Below are 19,941 nucleotides of genomic sequence, written 5' to 3'. Positions count from 1 at the left end.
AGAGACCAAAAGAACCTGGAAGGCCGCAGACCTATCATGAATGCCTGCATTAACAGAGAGGGGTGAGCATCCGACAGCCCCCGAATTTGCATCGTAAAGCGGTTCACAAAATGGGAGAGGGGCTCGTCCTCCCGTTGGTTGAGTCCGAGGAGCAGCGCCACGGACGACTTTGGTCGGGCGTAGGCCAGGAAGTTGAGCTCGAAGTCTCTGGCGAGCTGATCGAAGGAGGTGATGGTCCCGGTCTTCAGGCTGCTGTACCATGCGCGGGCTGGCCCCCTCAAAGTCATTGGAAATGCCCTGCACATCAAGGCGTCAGAAGTCCCATATAGCGCCATCTGAGCGCGAAAAGCGGCCACGTGGTCCGCTGGGTCAGTGGCGCCGTCATAGGCGTCCAACGAAGGGAGCCGGAAGTGCGGTGGGATCACTTGATCTTGTATTTCGGGCGCGAATGAGGACCCTTGGTGTCTGTCCGCCCCGAGCTCTCCCTTTGACCTGCGAACCTCCTGCTGTACTTCGTCGAGTCGTTGACTAACAAGGCGCAACTGGGCTCGCAGGGCGTTCGTCGAGTCCACAGATGGCGCCTCAGGCTCTGGGCGACTCGCCGTATCTTCCGCCTCTCGGTTCCCGGGCTGGGCTATTCGGTTCTGAGGCGAAGTGGGGAGCTCGGAAAGTGGTGCATGAGTCCAGGTGGGGATCCCCTGCTATTGCAAAGGCCGGGTCATATGCGGGGGCATCGGTTGGGAGACGAGCGGGATGATATGTTGCACCACGCCCGTCAAAGCTCGAACTTGATGAGCAAGGTCGTGAAAGGCCTCGAGGGATACTGGCGACGGGCCGGCAGGGGCACGTTCAGGTGGCGATAAACCCGGGTCGTTGAACAACTGCCAGTAGCGTTCCGACGTTGCGGCGGGACGTTCGTCTCGGGATTCATCACGCGGGGGATGTTCTCCCGGGGTGCTGATCGTGGGCAATCCAACAGCCGCGGGTTCGTCAGAGTGGATCTGCTGATCGCTCTACATTCGAACGGGCCCTCCTTCTAGCGCTAATCTGTTAGTGTAAACAACTTTATGTTGTGGCCTCGGGGCCGACGCGGTTTGGTTGGGGGTCCGAATGACGGGGATCTCGCGCAGCATCCCTCAAGATCTCTCAGTGGCCGATTACGGTGGTCCGGTCGGGATGTCGCGTCGAGAGGAAAGCTTTTACCGCAGCACCGGGAAGAGGCGACCCCGTTCTTGCACCTGCACACAGGTTGGGTCGGAAGCTCAGCCCGACCCCTCCGACGATCAAGTTAGTGGATGCAGAGGGGATTTTTGTATGAAGAAGTGCTCCCCCTTTTTCGTTTAGAACTCGGGGGTATTTATAGGTAAGTTTAGTGTTACCTGATGTGCCTGCCCGTAGGAGCAGGATCGTACCTCTGATGGCGTTTGACATTGTCGTTGGCGTTGCGTGGAGAACCGAACTGCCGCAGGGTATGGGCGAGCCTCGGTCGTCGTCCTCCTTCTCTGCCTCGGCCAAGCGTGCAAGGACAGGCAACGATGAAGTCGTTGTCTGAGAGCGGGTGACGTCCGTGCACATCGAGTCGGCATTATTGTCCTCTTCCTCGGGCAGAGTGTTGTCCAGGCGTGGCTGACATCGTGGCGCATCATGTCGCCATTATTACCCTCATCAATGTCGGACTCACATTTGATAATTTCGTATAATTGCTCATACCAATTAACACACACACATTCTCGACTGTTATTGAAGTATTGGGCCTACTATGCACAGGAGAAGACCCACCACTTTTAACTATTTGAACCACTCCCTTATCATATCCAATTATCTTCTCACACCAAGCTTGCAACGGATGTGGACGAAATCTAAGGTTGGCTGTGTGATCCGAGTCGGAACAATCAAAATATGAGATAATATAATTTCAAAGTAAAAAATAGAACCATCTAGAAAATAATGGGGGCATTCCTTTAATCCCGAGGATTAATTTCTGAATCCTCCATGTTCTTCGAATTTGATTCTTGTGGTAAAAGAAATCCGATCGACCTGCTGCATCTCTCCCACACATCCTTTCTGCCGACCTGCATTTGTTTCTTGATTCCTCGAGACCATCAAGGAAGTCAAGTCCATAGGTCTTCTTTTATTTGCAGGAGTCAAGACGGAATATTGACTCGAGTTGCGGCAGCCTGAAGTTGGACCAGAATCACCCAATTTCCAACGCCCCCTTTTTCCTTTTCCTTAATTCCTATGGTTCCAGGCGGAAGAAGATTAGCTCACCGCAGGAAGGAATAACCGGCTGCACGACTGTCCGACCATCCGAGTGGAGGAGCAGTCGAGGAAGGGTGTTTCGCGTGTGGCTGGTGGCGGTGGGGGACGACGGACCTTTTGATTGCCGTCAACCCAGGAATGACGAGCCGATCGGTGGAGTCGGTCACCCAGTGATGCGACCGGCACAACGCGTGAGAATGACACGAGGAGGTCGGCTTTGGTCCTCCGCGGTGATGTGATGGGTTCTCTCTTTTCCATGATGATGATGATGATGATGATCGATGCGGGGGGCATCTCTTTAAGCCGTGGCCTCGGGGCCGTCGCGGCTCGGTTCGGGGGTCCGGATGTCGGGGATCTCAGGCTCCGTCCCTCGGGGTCTCCCGAAGGCCGAGCACGGTGGTTCGGGTCGGGAGGTCGGGTCGGGAGAAAGCTCCGTCGCAGCACCGGGAAGAGTGGTTCGGGTCGGGAGGTCGGGTCGGCGGCTCGGGTCGGCGGGTCGGGTCGGCAGCTCGGGTCAGCAGAAAGCTCCGTCGCAGCACCAGGAAGAGGCGACACCGTCTCGGACCTGCACACAGGTCAGGCCGGGAGCTCGGCCCGACCCCTCCGACGATCAAGTTAGCGATGTGGAGAGGGTTTTGGAGGAAGAGATGCCTCCAAGTGTATTGTGCTTGTGTTCCCCTTGTTCGTTTAGAACTCTAGGGTATTTATAGATGAGTTTTGATGTTACCTGATGTGGCTGCTTGCAAGAGGCAGGCTGATAGCGTCTGACCTGGGGTTGGCGTGGCGTGAAGAACTAAGCCTGAGTTAGGTGTTAATGCCGACTTCCTCGGGCAATGTGTTGTCCAGGCATGGTTGACGTCATGGCGTGTTACATCGCCATTTTTACCCTTATCATATTCCCCCCCCGAAAGGAGCTATGCGTCAGTTGTTGTATAAGAGGAGTCCGATGCATAGCTTCTGTCTTCAGACGGGCTGGCCGCGCGGACGAGGTCTCGGGGAACATGGAGCCGAATGGTCGAGGAGCCCGATGCAGGAGGGCTTGGCCGCACAGGCGTGTCTCGGGAACATGGAGCCAAGGAGCACGACGCAGGCGGGCTGGCCGCGCAGGTGTGTCTCGGGAACATGGGGCTAAGGAGGTGGCCTCGGGCATTATGCGGCCGAGGAGCATGGCGCAGGTGGGCCGACCGCGCAAGTGTAGTTTCGGGCATTATGCGGCCGAGGAGCGCAATTCAGGCGAGCTGGCCGCGCAGTTGTGTCTCGGGAACATGGGGCCAAGGAGCACGACGCAGGCGGGCTGGCCGCGCAGGTGTGGTCTCGGGCATTATGCGGCCGAGGATCACGACGCAGGCGGGCAGACCGCGCAGGCGTGGTCGCGTTGGTCATGCGGCCGAGTAGCACGACGCAGGCGGGTTGACCGTGCAGGCGTGTCTCGAGAACATGGAGCCAAGGAGCACAACGCAGGCGGGCTGGCCGCGTAGGTGTGTCTCAGGAACATGGGGCCAAAGAGCACGACGCAGGAGGGCTGGCTGCGCAAGTGTGGTCTCGGGCATTATGCGACCGAGGATCACGACGCAAGTGGACAGACCACGCAGGCGTGGTCGCGTTGGTCATGCGGCCGAGTAGCACAATGCAGGCGGACAGACCGCGCAGGCGTGGTCGCGATGGTCATGCGATCGAGTAGCACGACATAGGCGGGCAGACCGCGTGAGGTGGACTCGAGCAATGCATGGCCGAGGGAAGTGGCTCGGACCGAGAGACAACTCAAGCGGGCAAGCCGCACTGAAGTGAACTCGAGCAGTGCATGGTCGAGGGAAGTGGCTCGGGCCGAGAGACAACTCAGGCGGGCAGGCCGCGCTGAGGTGAACTCGATAGTGTATGGCCGAGAAGCTCGGCGCAAGCAGGCTACGGCCGAGGGACCCCGCTCAGGCGGGCAGGCCGCTCTGAGGTGAACTCGGGCAGACTACGACCGAGGGACATTGCTCAGGCGGGTAGGCCGCGCTGAGGTGGACTCGGTCGTCTACGACCGAGCCGTGCGAATGCAAAAAAGAGGGAGGTTAGATCGAAGCTAACCGTGAGCCAAGAGGCGGTTAGGTAAACATGGAGCCTTTGCTTGGAAGAGACTGAGGAAGGGGCTATATTCCTTGCACGAGGATTACGTTGGATAGCAACTGCGGGTGCTTGACCGCTGCTACGGGGCCCGTCGCCCAGAGTCACTCCTCTTCCTTGCGGTCACCCAAGCTTCCGCCGTTGGCTCGCTGGAGCATATCTGGTACTGTGGTGGGGGGTCGCTCTACGAGGGACCAGCAGAATCTGGAAGGTCGCAAGCCTACCATGAACGCTTGCACTAACAGAGAGGGGTGAGTGTCCGGTAAGCTCCGGATTTGCGTGGCAAAGCGATCCACGAAATGTGAGAGGGGCTCGTCCTCTCTTTGTTTGAATCCGAGGAGCAGTGCCGCGGAGGGCTTCGGCCGGGCATGGGCTGCGAAGTGGAGCTCAAAGTCCTTGGCGAGTTGCCCGAAGGAAGTGATCGTTCCGATCTTCAGGCCGTTGTACCATGTACGGGTCGGACCCCTCAGGGTCGTGGGAAACGCCCTGCACATTAAAGCGTCAGACGTTCCGTACAGTGCCAAATGGGCACAGAAAGCGGCGACATGGTCCATCGGGTCAGTGGAGTCGTCATATGCGTCCAAAGAAGGGAGCTGGAAGTTTGGGGGAACGGCGTGATCTCGTATCTCTAGTGCGAACGAAGATCCTCAGTATGTGTCCATCCCGAGCTCTCCCTCTGAGTTGCGAAACTCCTTCTCTAGTTCGTCGAGCCGCTGACTAAGAAAGCATAGCTGGGCTCGCAGGGAGTCCGTTGACTCTGGAGATAATACCTCGGGCTCCGGGCGGCCGCTCGGGTTTGTCCTTACTGGATCCCCGAGTGGGGTTGGTCTGACCCGAGGAGAAGTGGAAGGCTCCAGAAGCGTCATGTGGGCTTGAGCGGGTGGCTCTTGTTGCCGTAGCGGCTGAGTCATAAGTGGGGGTGTCGGTTGGGAGACGAGCGGGATGATGGTTTGCACCATATCCTTCAGAGCTTGGACTTGACAAGCGAGGTCGTGAAAGGCCTCGAATAACACCGGCGAGGGGACGCTTGGAGCGCCCTCGGGCGGAAGCAGATCTGGGTTGTCGAATGAACGCCAGTAGTGTTCAGAGGTCGCGGGGAGGTCGTCAGCCAACGGCCCATCACGCAAGGGACGCATGGCCTACGCCCCTGCTAAGAACGATCCCTCGGTAGGGAGTTCGTCGGGATTAGTCTGAGGATCCCTCGACATTCGGGCCCTTCCTCTAGCGCCAAAATGATGCGGGGGGCATCTGTTTAAGCCGTGGCCTCGGGGCCGTCGCGACTCGGTTCGGGGGTCCGGATGTCGGGGATCTCGGGCTCCGTCCCTCAGGGTCTCCCGAATGCCGAGCATGGTGGTTCGGGTCGGCAGGTCGGGTCGGGAGAAAGCTCCGCCGCAGCGCCGGGAAGAGTGGTTCGGGTCGGGAGGTCGGGTCGGTGGCTCGGGTCGGCGGGTCGGGTCGGCAGCTCGGGTCAGCATAAAGCTCCGCCGCAGCGTCGGGAAGAGGCGACACTGTCTTGGACTTGCACACAGGTCAGGCCGGGAGCTTGGCCCGACCCCTCCGACGATCAAGTTAGCGATGTGGAGAGGGTTTTGGAGGAAGAGATGCCTCCAAGTGTGTTGTGCTTGTGTTCCCCCCTATTTGTTTAGAACTCTGGGGTATTTATAGATGAGTTTTGATGTTACCTGATGTGGCTGCTTGTAGGAGGCAGGCTGATAGCGTCTGACCTGGGGTTAGCGTGGTGTGAAGAACTAAGCCTGAGTTAGGTGTTAATGCTGACTTCCTCGGGCAATGTGTTGTCCAAGCATGGTTGACGTCATGGCGTGTTACATCGCCATTTTTACCCTTATCGATGATGATGATGATTATTATTATTATTATTATTATTATTATTATTATTGATATCTCGACAGAAGCTGGAATGGCTATCAAAGCTTTGCCGATGTGAATGTTTTTTGAATAAGCAAAAAAAAAAAAAAAGGAATATTTACGTTTATTTCTTCAAACTCATGATTGGTTGACGGTTGACCGACGATGAGATCAGGTGAGGCAGGGCACCTGTTCATTTTCTTATTATCAACTAAAAATTCATGAGCATCGACAATCACATCGCCTTCATGACCTGTAGCAAATGTGTTTTAACACCTCCCTCCGGTGGTAATCCCTGTTTGGGCACTTGCCGACTTCCTCCTTCATCTTTCTCGCCAGAAAAAGTCTCAGGATATCGCCGAAGAAGACACATATCTGTCTCCGCGTTCAACGACACAACCAGCCAAAGGAACCTCTCTCTCTCTCTCTCTCTCTCTCTCTCTGAGATGAGCTGCTCCTTGTGATTATTGTAATTGAGCTGAGGTTTTCCGTGAAGTGGAGAGAGAGAGAGAGAGAGAGAGATCTTTGATCAGGGGTCTAAATTTGCCCATCTATAATCAATCAGTTATTATTATTGCATTCTCAACAAATTGAGCTTCTTCTTCTTCTTCTTCTTCACCGGTGCACACAGCAGTCCAAGCGAAGAGGGAGGCGGGCAGTTAGTCGGTGGATGAGTGGGGTTTCGTTTCTCTTTTTCTCTTTGATTTATTGGTGCAGTAGGTCAAGTTGGAGTTGCATCCACGCGCCACTCGATTGGAGGCTTCAATGGGCAAGCGTGGCTCTCTTGTGGGATGGTGACGCGCGACTCGGTTGGATGGGGAGATAGGGCTCTTCTTGGATGCCCCGACTATATTTTATCTGCTTACGATTATAATGGATTCATTCTCTCGTAGATTATTATTTGATAAAGATCGACGTCATAATCGACTACCTACTATCGTCCATGGTCTCACTGGATTAATTGGTGGGATCAACATACGCTTTAAGCAATCTAGACCTAAATCCATGGCCGCTAAACTACGGAGAAAGAAGACAAAAGGTCCGTTGAAGTAAGACTACAGAGAGAAATCGGCGTGGTTCGAGGGGGAGGGAGGGATAATAGGACAGATCGTCATAGGACAGAAGCAAGTGATACAGCGTTCCTTCGGGTTGGGGAAATCAAAGTGTCACATGATGGGATCGACAGATAAGGACGCCATCTCTCTCTCTCTTCTCTCTCTAAATAGGCCTCGCCGCCGCCTTCTAACCAGCCTTCTTTCTACCTCTCCTTTTAGCCTCTATTTATGCTGCTGCTCTACGACCCTCTTCTTTGGAATCAGAAAGACCAGCAGAAACACCGAGAAGAGGAAGCTCCTGTCGTTTATACTGGCGATCGATCAGGAGCCCCCCTTCCAAGACCTCAATGTCAAGAACAGACGAGCCATGGTGATGTTTCTTTCTTCTAAAGCTTGTTTTTTTTTGTTTGCCTCCTCTGGTTTTGCTAGAATTGAATGATTGTGGCTGTTGGTGTTCATTTTGGTGGATATGTCAACAGGGAGATGGAGGACCGGAGGATGACAGCCGCTGGCCTCGGTGGCTGCGGCCGCTGCTGACGACGAGGTTCTTCGGCCACTGCAACCTCCACGGGGATTCCCCCAAGAGCGAGTGTAACAGGTACTGTCTCGATTGCACCAACGGCGCCCTCTGCTCGCGCTGCCTCGCCTACCACTGCGACCATCGCACCATCCAGGTCCGTCTCTTCTCCCCCTCTTCCGCTCTTCTTCGCTGCCTCGCCTGCCACCGCCAGCTTTTCTAGTCCGTCTCCAGTGGTTCCATCTCCCTCCCGCCATGTATACGGCCTTCCGATGGTTGGGATCGGCTGCCCTGTTCCTTCCCGCCACAAAGGTGGCACCTTTTGGGGATTTCCACGCTTCTTCCACCCACGGATCCGACCTCTGGTTGGATAAAAGGCGGCGGCTTCGATCCCTCCGGTGAGATGACCGCTTCTGGTTGACGGTGCAGATACGTCGGTCATCCTACCACGACGTGATCAGAGTGTCCGAGATCCAGAAGGTGTTGGACATTACCGGCGTGCAGACGTACATCATCAACAGCGCCCGCGTGGTGTTCCTCAACGAGCGTCCCCAGCCGAGGCCCTGCAAGGGCGTCACCAACACCTGCAGTGTCTGCGAGCGCAGACTCCTCGACTCTTTCCGCTTCTGTTCCCTCGGCTGCAAGGTCTGCTTCCTCATCGATTCCGTCGATTTCGGTTGGTTTTCGTGTCTTTCCGACTCGGTCACTGGATGTTGTGAGCAACCGTTTGTGGGAATGCTGGTTCAGATCGCCGGCACCCGCAACGGCCGCGGCGAGAAGAAGTCGACGAACAAGAACGAAATGGCGGCGGCATCGGACTCGGAGGAGTCCCACACTAGCTCCAGCCACGTGACGCAGAGCTTCAGTCCCTCTACCCCGCCGCCGGCCGTCGCGAGCTACCGGAGCTCAAAGAGGAGGAAGGGCATTCCCCACAGGGCTCCCTTTGGAAGCGTCCTAATGGAGTTGTAGGCCATGCATCTCTCGTATTACCACCAGCAGTTACCACCAATAATACACAGCATAAGGCTATCCATTCACGTAGTTAGTCTCGTGTGAGCAGCTCACGGTGACTAGATTCTGAAAGAGGTATGCTACGAGGATGCATGTCAGAACCTGCAACTTTTCGTGGTGAAGCGGAGTAAGAATGGACCTGCATCGCATCCTAATCGAAGAAAAGGGTAAACTGCTGAAGCTTTAGATTGGATAGTCGGCTCCCGTTGCTGCAGTACATGGTTGTGATGGTTAGTTAGGAGGGAGAAGGATGGAAATGTGAGCATTGATGTAGGGGGGAAATGGGTGTGTGTCCAGGATAGGAATGTGGAATAAATTGCAGAGCTTGTCTGCTTCTTGGTGTGTGTGCAGTTGGTTCGTTGGTGGTGGCATCGTCTTTTATTTATGCAACGACAGCAACCGAGAGAAGGTCGATCATCATCATCATCATGATGCTTTCGCCGGAATGTTTTTGGTCCACGACGATCGATTCTAAACTGTCGGGTGAATCACGAGAGGCCCGGCTATTATGTATCCCCCTCGTGTCGTGTGCTGCCTTCGTCCCACATTTGCCTTTTCCGTCCCATCATCTCTCTTCTCTCTCTCTCTGACCACCCCATTGGGTGTGTTATTAATATCATATGATTGATGTTTCCTAATATGTCCTCGAAATATAATGAGGGAAGAAAAAAAAACACAAATAACAGAGGCAAGGCAAACGTGCACTCTTTCTTTACACGTCATTCCCATCCTCGTCAACACATGGCAAAAGGTTCTACCTAATTTCTATTCCTATGTCGAGGAGGATAGTGGACACCATCGGCCGAGTGGTGCGCCCAACTTGGTTGCAGTCCATTAAAAGTATATTTTGGAAGATCTCTGTTAAGTGGTGTGGCCAACTTGGTTGCAGTCCATTATCAGCGATCAACCGGAGCTTGATCGATCCATTAAGGTGCAGGTACGGATCAGCTGGAGCAGCCTCACCCGGATGTCTCGACCACTTTGGAACGCTGTCCTCGGTGACCCAAAGGGTTGGTGGGAGGCCTTCCTTGTTATGTCCGTTGGGAAAAAAAATATGTTAAAAGCGAAATATTCTTTTCCCTCTTTGTATTAAGATGAGTTCATCATCAAAATATCAACTTATTATCTAAATGTAAATATCAACCAGTACCGCATAAATAATAGAGCAAATAATCAATCAAAGACCGAATCTTTTAATGTGAAAAACCAAAAACCACGGGACCGTAGTCCACCTCAAACTTCCACTATCAATAGTAATGATAACATGTTTATAATAAATCTTCTCTAGAATAACTAGAGGATCACAATAACATCAAGATCATAGATCTTGGCTCAAGAATATCATATCTTCATCAAGATCTCCTCGTAAGAGAATTCTATGTTTCACAAAGTGGTTATAGTAGGAAAGTACCTCAGAGAGGGTAAAATATAGATCAACACCGTTAGGGTTGTAGAGCTTACTGCAAGGATTCTTCGTATAAAATTCGGACCAAAACTGACAACGTTTGGCCACCGATCGTCCAGCAAAAATCTTACTTTCTCTCTCTTTTTCTCTGCACGCCGTCGCACACGTTCATTACACAGATACTCGCTACACCAAACCCTTTCTCTTGTTTTCTGTCTTCAATTAGTGATTTGGGCTCAATAGGCTCAATTGTCCCCCTCCAGCTCATATGATGGGCTGTATCAAGCCCGCTCTTTGCCTACATGCTTCAAGCTTCTCTTTAGGCAAAGACTTTGTCAACATATCTGAAACATTCTCATTGGTATGCACTTTTTCCAACTGTAATTCTTTCAACTTAAGCACATCACGAATCCAGTGATATCTCACATTAATATGCTTGGATCTAGAATGATATGTTAAATTCTTCATAAAGCTTCCTTGCAGGCTTCAGTAATTGCTATGTATTCTGCTTCTATGGTTGATAGAGCAACATAATTCTATAACTTTGATTGCCAAGAGACTGCTCCCCCTGCAAATGTCATCAAGAACCCTGAAGTAGACTTCCTGGAATCAGTATCACTTGTCATGTCTGCATCTATGTAACCTTCTAACACAGGTTCATCACTGGCAAAATATAAACACAACCTAGAAGTACCTCTTAGATATCTTAATATCCATTTCACTACTGTCCAATGTTCCTTTCCAGGATTTGAGAGAAATCGACTGACAACTCCAACTGCATAAGCTATATCTGGCCTAGTATAAACCATAGCATATATCAAACAGCCTACTATAGATGAGTAAGACACTCTGGACATTTCTTCTTTTTCTTTCTCACTTGTAGGATATTGTTTCGAACTAAGCTTCAAATGACCTATAAGTGGAGAACAAACTGCTTTGGCTTTACTCATGTTGAATCTTTTAAGAACCTTTTAAATGTAAGTCTCATGAGATAGCCAAATCTTCTTTTTCTTCTTATCACGAAGAATCTTCATGCCAAGTATTTGTTTCGCCGATCCCAAGTCTTTCATGGCAAAAGACTTACTTAGCTTTCTTTTAAGCTTTCCAATTTTTCCAACATCATGGCCAATAATCAGCAATCATCAACATATAACAGTAAAATAATAAAATCATCATCTGAAATTTTCTTCATAAACACACAATGATCAGTTGTGGTTCTATCATACCCTTGGCTCATCATAAAGGAATCAAACTTCTTATACCACTATCTAGGTGCCTGTTTGAGTCCATATAAGCTTTTCTTAAGCTTCCACACCAGATTTTCTTTTTCATTGACTTTGAAACCTTCTGGTTGGTCCATGTAAATTTTTTCTTCTAAGTCACCATGAAGAAATATTATTTTTACATCAAGTTGCTCAACTTCTAAATTCAAGCGGGCAGCTAAACCAAGAACAACTCAGATAGAGGACATTTTCACAACTGAAGAAAATATTTCTTCAAAGTCAATACCTTTCTTCTGACTGAATCATTTCACAACTAGTCGTGCCTTGTATCTTTGTTATGAGCTATTATTTTCAGTCTTCAATTTATAAACCCACTTATTCTTGAGAGCTTCTTCTCTTTAGGCAATTTTACCAAGTCATAGGTGTGGTTCTCAAGCAAGGATCTCATCTCTTCTTGCATGGCTTTAACCCACTCATTATTATTCTCATGTAGAATAGCTTCTTGATAAGTTTTTGGCTCTCCCCCGTCAGTAAGCATAACATACTCACGTGGAGGATATCCGGTAGATGGTTGTCGCTCTCTAGGGGATCTTCTCAATAGAATCTCAACTGGTGGTGGAGATGCTGGTTCAGTTGGTTCAACATCATCAACTGTAGGTGTATCATCACTGGTATTCTCACCACAATCTTCTTGTTCATCTCCCCCATGATCATCATGAACTACAAGTGAAGGAACTGGACCCAAACTCCAAGGAATATAAATAGAGGTTTCTGACTTCTTAATATTATCACCATCATCAAACAATTGGTCTTCAAGGAACACAACATCTCTGTTTCTAATAATCTTTTTGTTCATTGGATCCCATAATCTGTACCCAAACTCTTCATGACTATATCCCAAGAAGATACATGCTTTTGCTTTACTATCAAGCTTGGGCCTCTTATCTTTAGGAATATGAACAAATGCTTTATACCCAAAGACTAAGTGATTATAAGATATATCTTTTCCTCTCCATACTCTCTCTAGAACATCACTTTTAAAGGGACCGTAGTCCACCTCAAACTTTCACTATCAATAGTAATGATAACAAGTTTAAAATAAGTCTTCTCTAGAATAACTAGAGGATCACAATAACATCAAGATCATAGATCTTGGCTCATGAATAGCATATCTTCATCACATATAGGATCGATCTCCTCGTAAAGAGAATTTTAGGTTTCACAAAGTAAGTATAATAGGAAAGTACCTCAGAGAGGGTAAAATGTAGATCAACACCGTTAGGATTGTAGAGCTTATTTCAAGGATTCTTCATATAAAATTTAGATCAAAACTCACAACGTTTAGCCACCGATCGTTAAGCAAAAATCTTAAAAATCTTACTTTAGCTCTCTATTTCTCTGCCAAACACTTCCTCTTATTTTCTACCTTCAATTAGTGATTTGGGGTAGGTCCAATTGTCCAAGCTCGTGCTGACCCAACAGTATCTTCGCCTCGTCTCTCGAGGCCTTGTCGGTACCTCCTACCATTATGTAACATCAGCCTTCTCCTATATGTTTGTTTTCCTCGTCGAGAACAGCAGGATTGAGGCACTGATCATCATATCAACACACAATTACCTGAGGACATGACACCATGTGATCAGAAAACCTGTGAAGGTGCCACTAATACCTGAGGACTCATAATTATGAACCTATTTGACGATGCACTTGCAGGATAAGATCAAAATTCCTGCGGTGTGAACCGTGAATGTGCACGTGTCATCCCCCCAAGTGTTGCAGCGCGTTCCGCATAGTGGTTGTGGCCGTCACCAGTAGCTTCTCATAGTCATGGGGCCATAAGAAATTTGTCGACCACACAATTGCATGATCGATCTCAAGGACATGTTTTTATCTCAGCCTGGTATCAGAATTATCGTAGGAAGAAGATGACGCATTCTTGAAGTTTTTAAGTTACGATGATGGAACGTGAGCTTTCAAATGCTCATGATATACGCGTCCAACATAGTGTTGGAGAATGTACGTGTATCCCTCGAGCTTAAAAGGGTACGTATCATAAGCTCCCCTCTCTCTCTCTCTCTCTCTCTCTCTCTCTGCTTTGAAGACAGACATGTATCTGGACCGGAACCCGACTCAAATGCAAACCAAACCAAACCAAAATTAAAAAGTAACCGATTCTAACTCGAGCTCATGAGATAGAAGTCGGAACTCTAGAAAAACTCGATCTACATCATTGAATAATACTCGAGTGACAACAGATAAGATACCCTACTCGATTCGGAATGAATCTGAGCGTCTAACTTGGGTCTCAAATCCGACAAAAAAAAGTGTATTCGAGCCGGGCTTAGACAAACCGAGTAGGACCAATATCATCAGCCAGTAAGTTTGTCCGGTGAAGCCTCGCACCGGCTTCGTTCGCAGGATCGGTGAATAGCCAATACTCACGTTCATGATTTGTGTATATAAATCGAATCAAGTCTTAAACAAGCCTTGCGTCAACAATAATTAGAGGCACCAACAATAAATAATTACACTTCTTCTTCACTAACATGTCGGCTTGTACATGATGTCAAGTGGATGTGGATTGAATCTAGTCGCTGCAAGGCCTCAATCGACTAGTATTAGGGCATACTCGGCACCTCTCATCTACTCCCAACAATATTGTTCCTGCTGGATTCATATTTCCAAGTTTTCTGGTTGCTGATACTACTATCTATCTATCTATCTATCTATCTATCTTATCCGGGTTGGTGGATTTCGTGAAACACCAGCATTAATTGTTGCCGGAGATCCATAGAATTAATTAGAGGCACCGTTGGAACCATCATTCAACTTCTGAAGTTTTCAAAAATTAGCAAGGACGAAGTCGAACAACGACTTTTCAACTCCCAGTAATTGTATACAAACATATATTTCATTAAAATTTCTGATCATGAAATGACGAATAATATTGCAGCTTAAATGTTACGTTTCTGATCAGATTTGAGCTGAAGTTGGTTAGGTCGTCATCGGACTTCGCCAACGTTTATCCATCCGAACAATTAATACAAAATGTTTATCCATCAGTTTACCTACTTATTATATACATACATTTATATATAAGTATAAAATTAAGCCTGCTACGTCGCTTTCTTTTGCTTTTAAAATGTTTCTCGCTCCGTCTACGAAACCTCTCTCTCTCTCTCTCTCTCTCCCGCTCCGTTCTGTCCTTCCTGTCTCTCTACGAGCAATCTCTGGGTCTCTCTCTCTCTCTCTCTCTCTCTCTATATATATATATATAGGCATCACCATCTAAACCCCTCGATCCCACCAACCAACCCATCTCTCCTTCTTCTTCTTCTTCTTCTACTTCAAGAGAAGAAGAAACAAGAAGACGGGCAAAATGGCTGTGGAGATCTCACCAGCGGCACAGATGGACAGGATAAAGACGGTGGTGGTGTTAGTCCAGGAGAACCGCTCCTTCGACCACATTCTCGGCTGGATGAAGTCCATCAACCCGGACATCGACGGCGTCAGTAACGACCGCGAGCTTTCCAACCCCCTCTCCGCCTCCGATCCTAACTCCTCCCTCGTCTACTTCGGCAACCAATCGGTGTACGTCGACCCCGACCCGGGCCACTCCATCCAGGCTATCTACGAGCAGATCTACGGCGTCCCCTTCACCGCCGGCGTCACCCCCATCACCCCTCCCGGAATCGACTCCCCGCCCATGAACGGCTTCGTGCAGCAGGCGGAAAAGGAGAAGCCGGGCATGTCGTCCATCGTGATGAACGGGTTCAAGCCGGAGGCGGTGCCGGTCTACGAGAGCCTGGTAAGGGAGTACGCCGTCTGTGACCGGTGGTTCGCCTCGATGCCGGCCTCGACGCAGCCGAACCGGCTCTTCGTTCACTCGGCGACGTCGCACGGGTTCACGAGCAACGACACCAAGAAACTGGTGGCCGGTCTGCCACAGAAGACCATCTTTGACTCGCTCCATGAGGCCGGCCTCTCCTTCGGCATCTACTACCAGTATCCGCCGGCCACTCTCTTCTACAGGTGCGCCTCTCTCTCTCTCTCTCTCTCTTTCAACGACAAAGGAAACCAGTATTAGCAATATATGGGTGATGATATATGACATGACATCGTTGGATTACAATGAAGAGCATGATATCATCATCAATGTTATCACCGTAAATAAAAAGGCATAAGATTAAATCTTCCTTCGAATGTAACGTTGGTTATATCGACCTCTTCATCGTCTTGTTTTTCCGACTCCGTCGTCGTTATCGTCTCCTCCTAAAAAATGTATCAATATGAGAAGTGTCAGTATCGTGGTTGCCCAACAAACTCGAGCTAATCTGGCTCTGACGGCAGCGTTGCCACAATTCCCTGCTCTCTGTCGTCAGAGATCGTGGCGAAGACAAAGTCAAATGAGCCACCCAACATCTACTACCTTCGGTTCCTAGGCCTGCTCTCCAATTGTTCACCAAAAGTCTCCCCGGTGCAGCACATTGTTTTAGGCATCGCCGTAGCGGTTTAGGTCATTTCTTTAGCATTTGTTTGCATCATTGGCGATACTTATCTCCCGATTGACTGATAAACATGATCATCTCAGCCATGCCCCACTAGCGAGCCCTTAAAACATCGACTATCGGTAACTTGTGACGTTAAATTTATTCTCTTTTTCCTTCAAATATAGAACCGGAATAATCCATCCATTTTTCCATTTTCTTTTATGCATTTTTACCACAAGCTTATCTAAATTTTGCAAGAAGTAAAAAATTGAAAAGTATTCTCCTTTATGGAAAATTAAAAATAATAATAATAATAATTTAAATCCGATATTCTTCTTATCTCAAGTTTTAGATGACTTGCTTCATCTTTCACTAGTATACTCGGGAAGGCAGGCAGGCAGTCAGTCTTCAACTCCAGGATGACCATTCCTGAGTCTGTTATGAATCTCCTCCTCTCTAGCATTCCTGTAAATTGCTCGTTCGATTCAGCTACGACTGTGAGCGTGCATGCATGTGACATTCATTGGACGTCGATGACGACAGGAACCTTCGGCAGTTGAAGTATGTGGGCGACTTCCACCCCTTCGATCTAAAGTTCAAGAAACACTGCAAGAAAGGGAAGCTGCCCAACTACGTCGTCATCGAGCAGCGCTACTTCGACCTGAAACTCCTGCCGGGGAACGACGATCACCCCTCCCACGACGTCTCCGAGGGGCAGAAGCTCGTGAAGGAGGTGTACGAGGCGCTGCGGTCGAGCCCTCAGTGGAATGAGATCTTGTTCGTCATCATCTACGACGAGCACGGCGGCTTCTTCGACCATGTCCCCACCCCGGTCCGAGTGCCGAGCCCCGATGACATCGTCGGACCCGAGCCGTTCTACTTCAAGTTCGACCGCCTCGGCGTTCGTGTGCCCACCCTGTTCATCTCGCCGTGGATCGAACCTGGGACGGGTAAGAGAACAAGATTGACATGCCACCCGATTAGTACGTGACTGCAGCAAGCCATGCTTGTAATATAAAACCGTCGTTCCACCACCGTGAGCATTCCATGCTTTTGCAATATTTGCTTGGTTGTCTTGCAGTGGTTCACCGCCCGTCTGGCCCACACCCGACGTCCGAGTTCGAGCATTCTTCCATCCCTGCCACCGTGAAGAAGATCTTCAATCTGAAGGATTTCTTGACCAAGCGAGACGAATGGGCCGGGACATTTGAGACGGTCCTCACCCGGACAACCCCGAGAACAGATTGCCCAGGTTCGTGTGCTACCAGCTCGCTTCCGCTTGTTGTGACATGCTTTTTTCTCTTCCAAGTATCTCAAGTTACATATGGATTCAAGAGATCTTGCCGGAGCCTAGGAAGCTTCGACCGACGGAAGCTGCCGAGACTGCGAAATTATCGGAGTTCCAGACGGAGCTGGTGCATCTGGGAGCCGTCCTTAATGGTGATCACGCCAAGGACATCTATCCGCACAAGCTGGTGGAGAACATGACCGTGGCCGACGGGGCTCAATACGTGCAGAACGCCCTGAAGACTTTCTTGGAGGAATGCGAGAATTGCCGGAACAACGGGTTCGACGGCACTCATGTCGTGGTGGTGAATCCAGCAAAGGATGCAACAGTGCAAGACACGAGATCCTTGTTGCAGAAGATGCTGTCGTGCTTGCTGTGTAACCGGTCTTAGCAGATTGAATCTCAAAGTGTAGTGGATTTCACTGGACGGATCGTCGTATCAATGAACTCTTTGTTGATGAACACTATGGTGCACTTAAAATCAAGTTCCCAGGTGGATCCGGATCGACTAGACATAACCTTTGGTGATGATCTACTGTCAACCGCTGGTTATTCTCATCAGTGAAAGAAAGCAAGAAAAAGGAGGCATTCAATAATTTTATACTTTAAAAGTAGCAATAATTCAATGATTTCTCCATGGATACCAACGGAGCGTAATTATGTATTTGTTGTGATATGTACTTAATTTGAAATTTGCAGGGACAAATATGTTGTTTCGAAAGCATCGATACAAGGACACCGGGGGGCAATAGCGTAATATAAAGCCCGTCGGAACTCTGAAGCTTTTCTTGATCCCCTACGCGACCGTCTCGCCTTTCTTCGTATTCTTTTGCGACGGCGACGACCAACGCTCTTTCTTTCTTTCTTACTTTCTTTCTTTCTTTTTCGAGAGGAGACAGTGAGAGAGAGAGAGAGAGAGAGAGCCCTGCTTTTGTGGAGAGATTGATAGAAGGGAGAGAGTGTGGAGAGATTGGTAGAAGGGAGAGAGGGCGTCACGTCGCCAACCGATCGCGGGAGAAGGATGCCCCATCGCCGGTGGCGGACCGAGGGGACCGATCGAACGCCCCACGCCTCAAGCTTCGACACCGCAGGTGTCGCCCCCGGCGTCGGAGGAAGGTCAACGGTAACGCCCTTTCTTTCATTTTGGGCCATAGGTGTTGGTGTAAACAACTTCAAGTCGTGGCCTCGAGGCCGTCGCGGCTTAGTTCGGGTCCGAAAGATAGGGGATCTCCCTGGGACATCTCCCGAGACCGTCGAGATGGCTGATTACGTTGGCCCGATCGGGACGGGGTCGTCGTTTCCACCGGGAGAGAACCCCTGCCTGCGCCTTTAGTGGACGACCTCCGCCTTCGCACCTGCACAAAGGTCGGGTCGGGGAGCTCGACCCGACCCCTCCGACGATCAAGTTAGTGGATAGTCGTGGGGGATTTCTTTGGCTAAGTTCTCCCTCCCTTTTCCCCTCTGAGCGTGAGGGTTTTTATAGTGAGAATTACCATTGCCTGATGTGCTGGCCCGCGGGGAGTAGGACCGTACTTCTGGTAGCGTCCGACGTTGCTAATGGCGTGGCGTGAGGGATGGAACCTGAATAGGGCGTTAATGTGCCTTAGTAAGCGTTCCGGTCCACGTTGACTAGGTGCCTCATCAAATCAACGGAGGCGTGATGCGTCGTCTGGTGTAGCTGATGTCACGTGAGTCTTATCGCAATTATTACCCTCATCATATTCCCCCCCGGAAGGAAGCTATGCGTCGGTCGCTGTAACGGGAGTCCGATGCATGGCTTTGGCTTTGAGAAACTATCCCTGCCGGGCGTTTGCCGGTCCGTCGCCAGGGGTGCGGGGATCGTGGAGTTTAATAATTAAGGAGGGTTGCAATGGTGTCCCCGGGGTAGTGTGCGGCTGAGGAGCGCAACTCAGTCGGTCAGGCCGAGCAGAGGCTGTGGTCACGTAATCGAGGGGCACGACTTAGGTGGGCGAGTCGCGCAGAGGCAATGGTCTCGGGTGGCATGGAGCCGAGGAGCCCGGCTCAAGCGGACAGGCCACACAGGTGTGGTCTCGGGCAACATGCGACCGATGAGCACGACGCAGGCAAGCAGGCCGCGCAGGCGTGGTCTCGGGCAACATGCATCCGAGGAGCACGGCGCAGGCGAGCAGGCCGCGCAGGCGTGGTCTCGGGCAACATGCAGCCGAGGAGCACGGTGTAGGTGGGTAGGCCGCATAGGCATGGTCTCGGGCAACATATAGCCGAGGAGCACGACGCAGGCGGACAGGCCACGCAGGCGTGGTCTCGGGCAACATACAACCGAGAAGCACGACACAGGCGGACAGGCCGCACATGCGTGGTCTCGGGCAACATACAATCGAGGAGCACGGCGTAAGTGGACAGGCCGCGCAGGCGTGGTTTCGGGCAACATGCAGCCGAGAAGCACGGCGCAGGCGGGCAGGCCACGCAGGCGTGGTCTCGGACAACATTCAGCCGAAGAGCACGACGTAGGTAGATAGGCCGCACAGGCATGGTCTCGGGCAACATGCGACCGAGGAGCATGGCGCAGGCGGACAGGCCGCGCAGGCGTGGTCTCAAGCAACATACAACCGAGGAGCACGGCGTAGGCGGATAGGCCGTGCAGGCGTGGTCTCGGGCAACATGCGACCGAGGAGCACGGCGCAGGCGGGCAGGCCGCGCAGGAGTGGTCAACATGTAGCCGAGGAGCAACTTGGTTTTGAT

At 50.6% G+C, this 19,941-nt stretch overlaps 2 protein-coding genes across 2 annotated transcripts; both read left to right on the top strand.

Moving 5' to 3' along the window:
- The first annotated feature begins 7,283 nt into the window (after positions 1 to 7,283).
- On the top strand, positions 7,284 to 9,154 carry LOC135619266 (uncharacterized). The gene is made up of 4 exons (XM_065121117.1): positions 7,284 to 7,656; positions 7,766 to 7,960; positions 8,233 to 8,448; positions 8,551 to 9,154. The coding sequence occupies exons 1-4, from the start codon at positions 7,402 to 7,404 to the stop codon at positions 8,770 to 8,772; spliced, it is 888 nt and encodes a 295-aa protein (XP_064977189.1). The 5' UTR covers positions 7,284 to 7,401; the 3' UTR covers positions 8,773 to 9,154.
- Positions 9,155 to 14,719: 5,565 nt separating this feature from the next.
- Positions 14,720 to 17,647, top strand: LOC135619265 (non-specific phospholipase C4-like). The gene is made up of 4 exons (XM_065121116.1): positions 14,720 to 15,474; positions 16,476 to 16,882; positions 17,014 to 17,184; positions 17,268 to 17,647. Exons 1-4 carry the CDS (start codon positions 14,822 to 14,824, stop codon positions 17,609 to 17,611), a joined length of 1,575 nt encoding a protein of 524 aa, XP_064977188.1. The 5' UTR covers positions 14,720 to 14,821; the 3' UTR covers positions 17,612 to 17,647.
- The last annotated feature ends 2,294 nt before the right edge of the window (positions 17,648 to 19,941 follow it).

This window comes from Musa acuminata, chromosome BXJ2-8, assembly GCF_036884655.1.
Source record: "Musa acuminata AAA Group cultivar baxijiao chromosome BXJ2-8, Cavendish_Baxijiao_AAA, whole genome shotgun sequence".
Classification (NCBI taxonomy): Eukaryota; Viridiplantae; Streptophyta; class Magnoliopsida; order Zingiberales; family Musaceae; genus Musa; species Musa acuminata.
Note: the sequence above shows the minus strand (reverse complement) of the source record. Positions and strands in the feature narration are given on the sequence as shown.

Coding starts and splice junctions, on each gene's coding strand:
- LOC135619266 (XM_065121117.1), top strand. CDS start 7,402: ATGATGGGATCGACAGATAAGGACGCCATCTCTCTCTCTCTTCTCTCT. Junction 7,657..7,765: donor TCAAGAACAGACGAGCCATG/GTGATGTTTCTT, acceptor ATATGTCAACAG/GGAGATGGAGGACCGGAGGA. Junction 8,449..8,550: donor TCTGTTCCCTCGGCTGCAAG/GTCTGCTTCCTC, acceptor ATGCTGGTTCAG/ATCGCCGGCACCCGCAACGG.
- LOC135619265 (XM_065121116.1), top strand. CDS start 14,822: ATGGCTGTGGAGATCTCACCAGCGGCACAGATGGACAGGATAAAGACG. Junction 15,475..16,475: donor CCGGCCACTCTCTTCTACAG/GTGCGCCTCTCT, acceptor CGATGACGACAG/GAACCTTCGGCAGTTGAAGT. Junction 17,185..17,267: donor CCCGAGAACAGATTGCCCAG/GTTCGTGTGCTA, acceptor TATGGATTCAAG/AGATCTTGCCGGAGCCTAGG.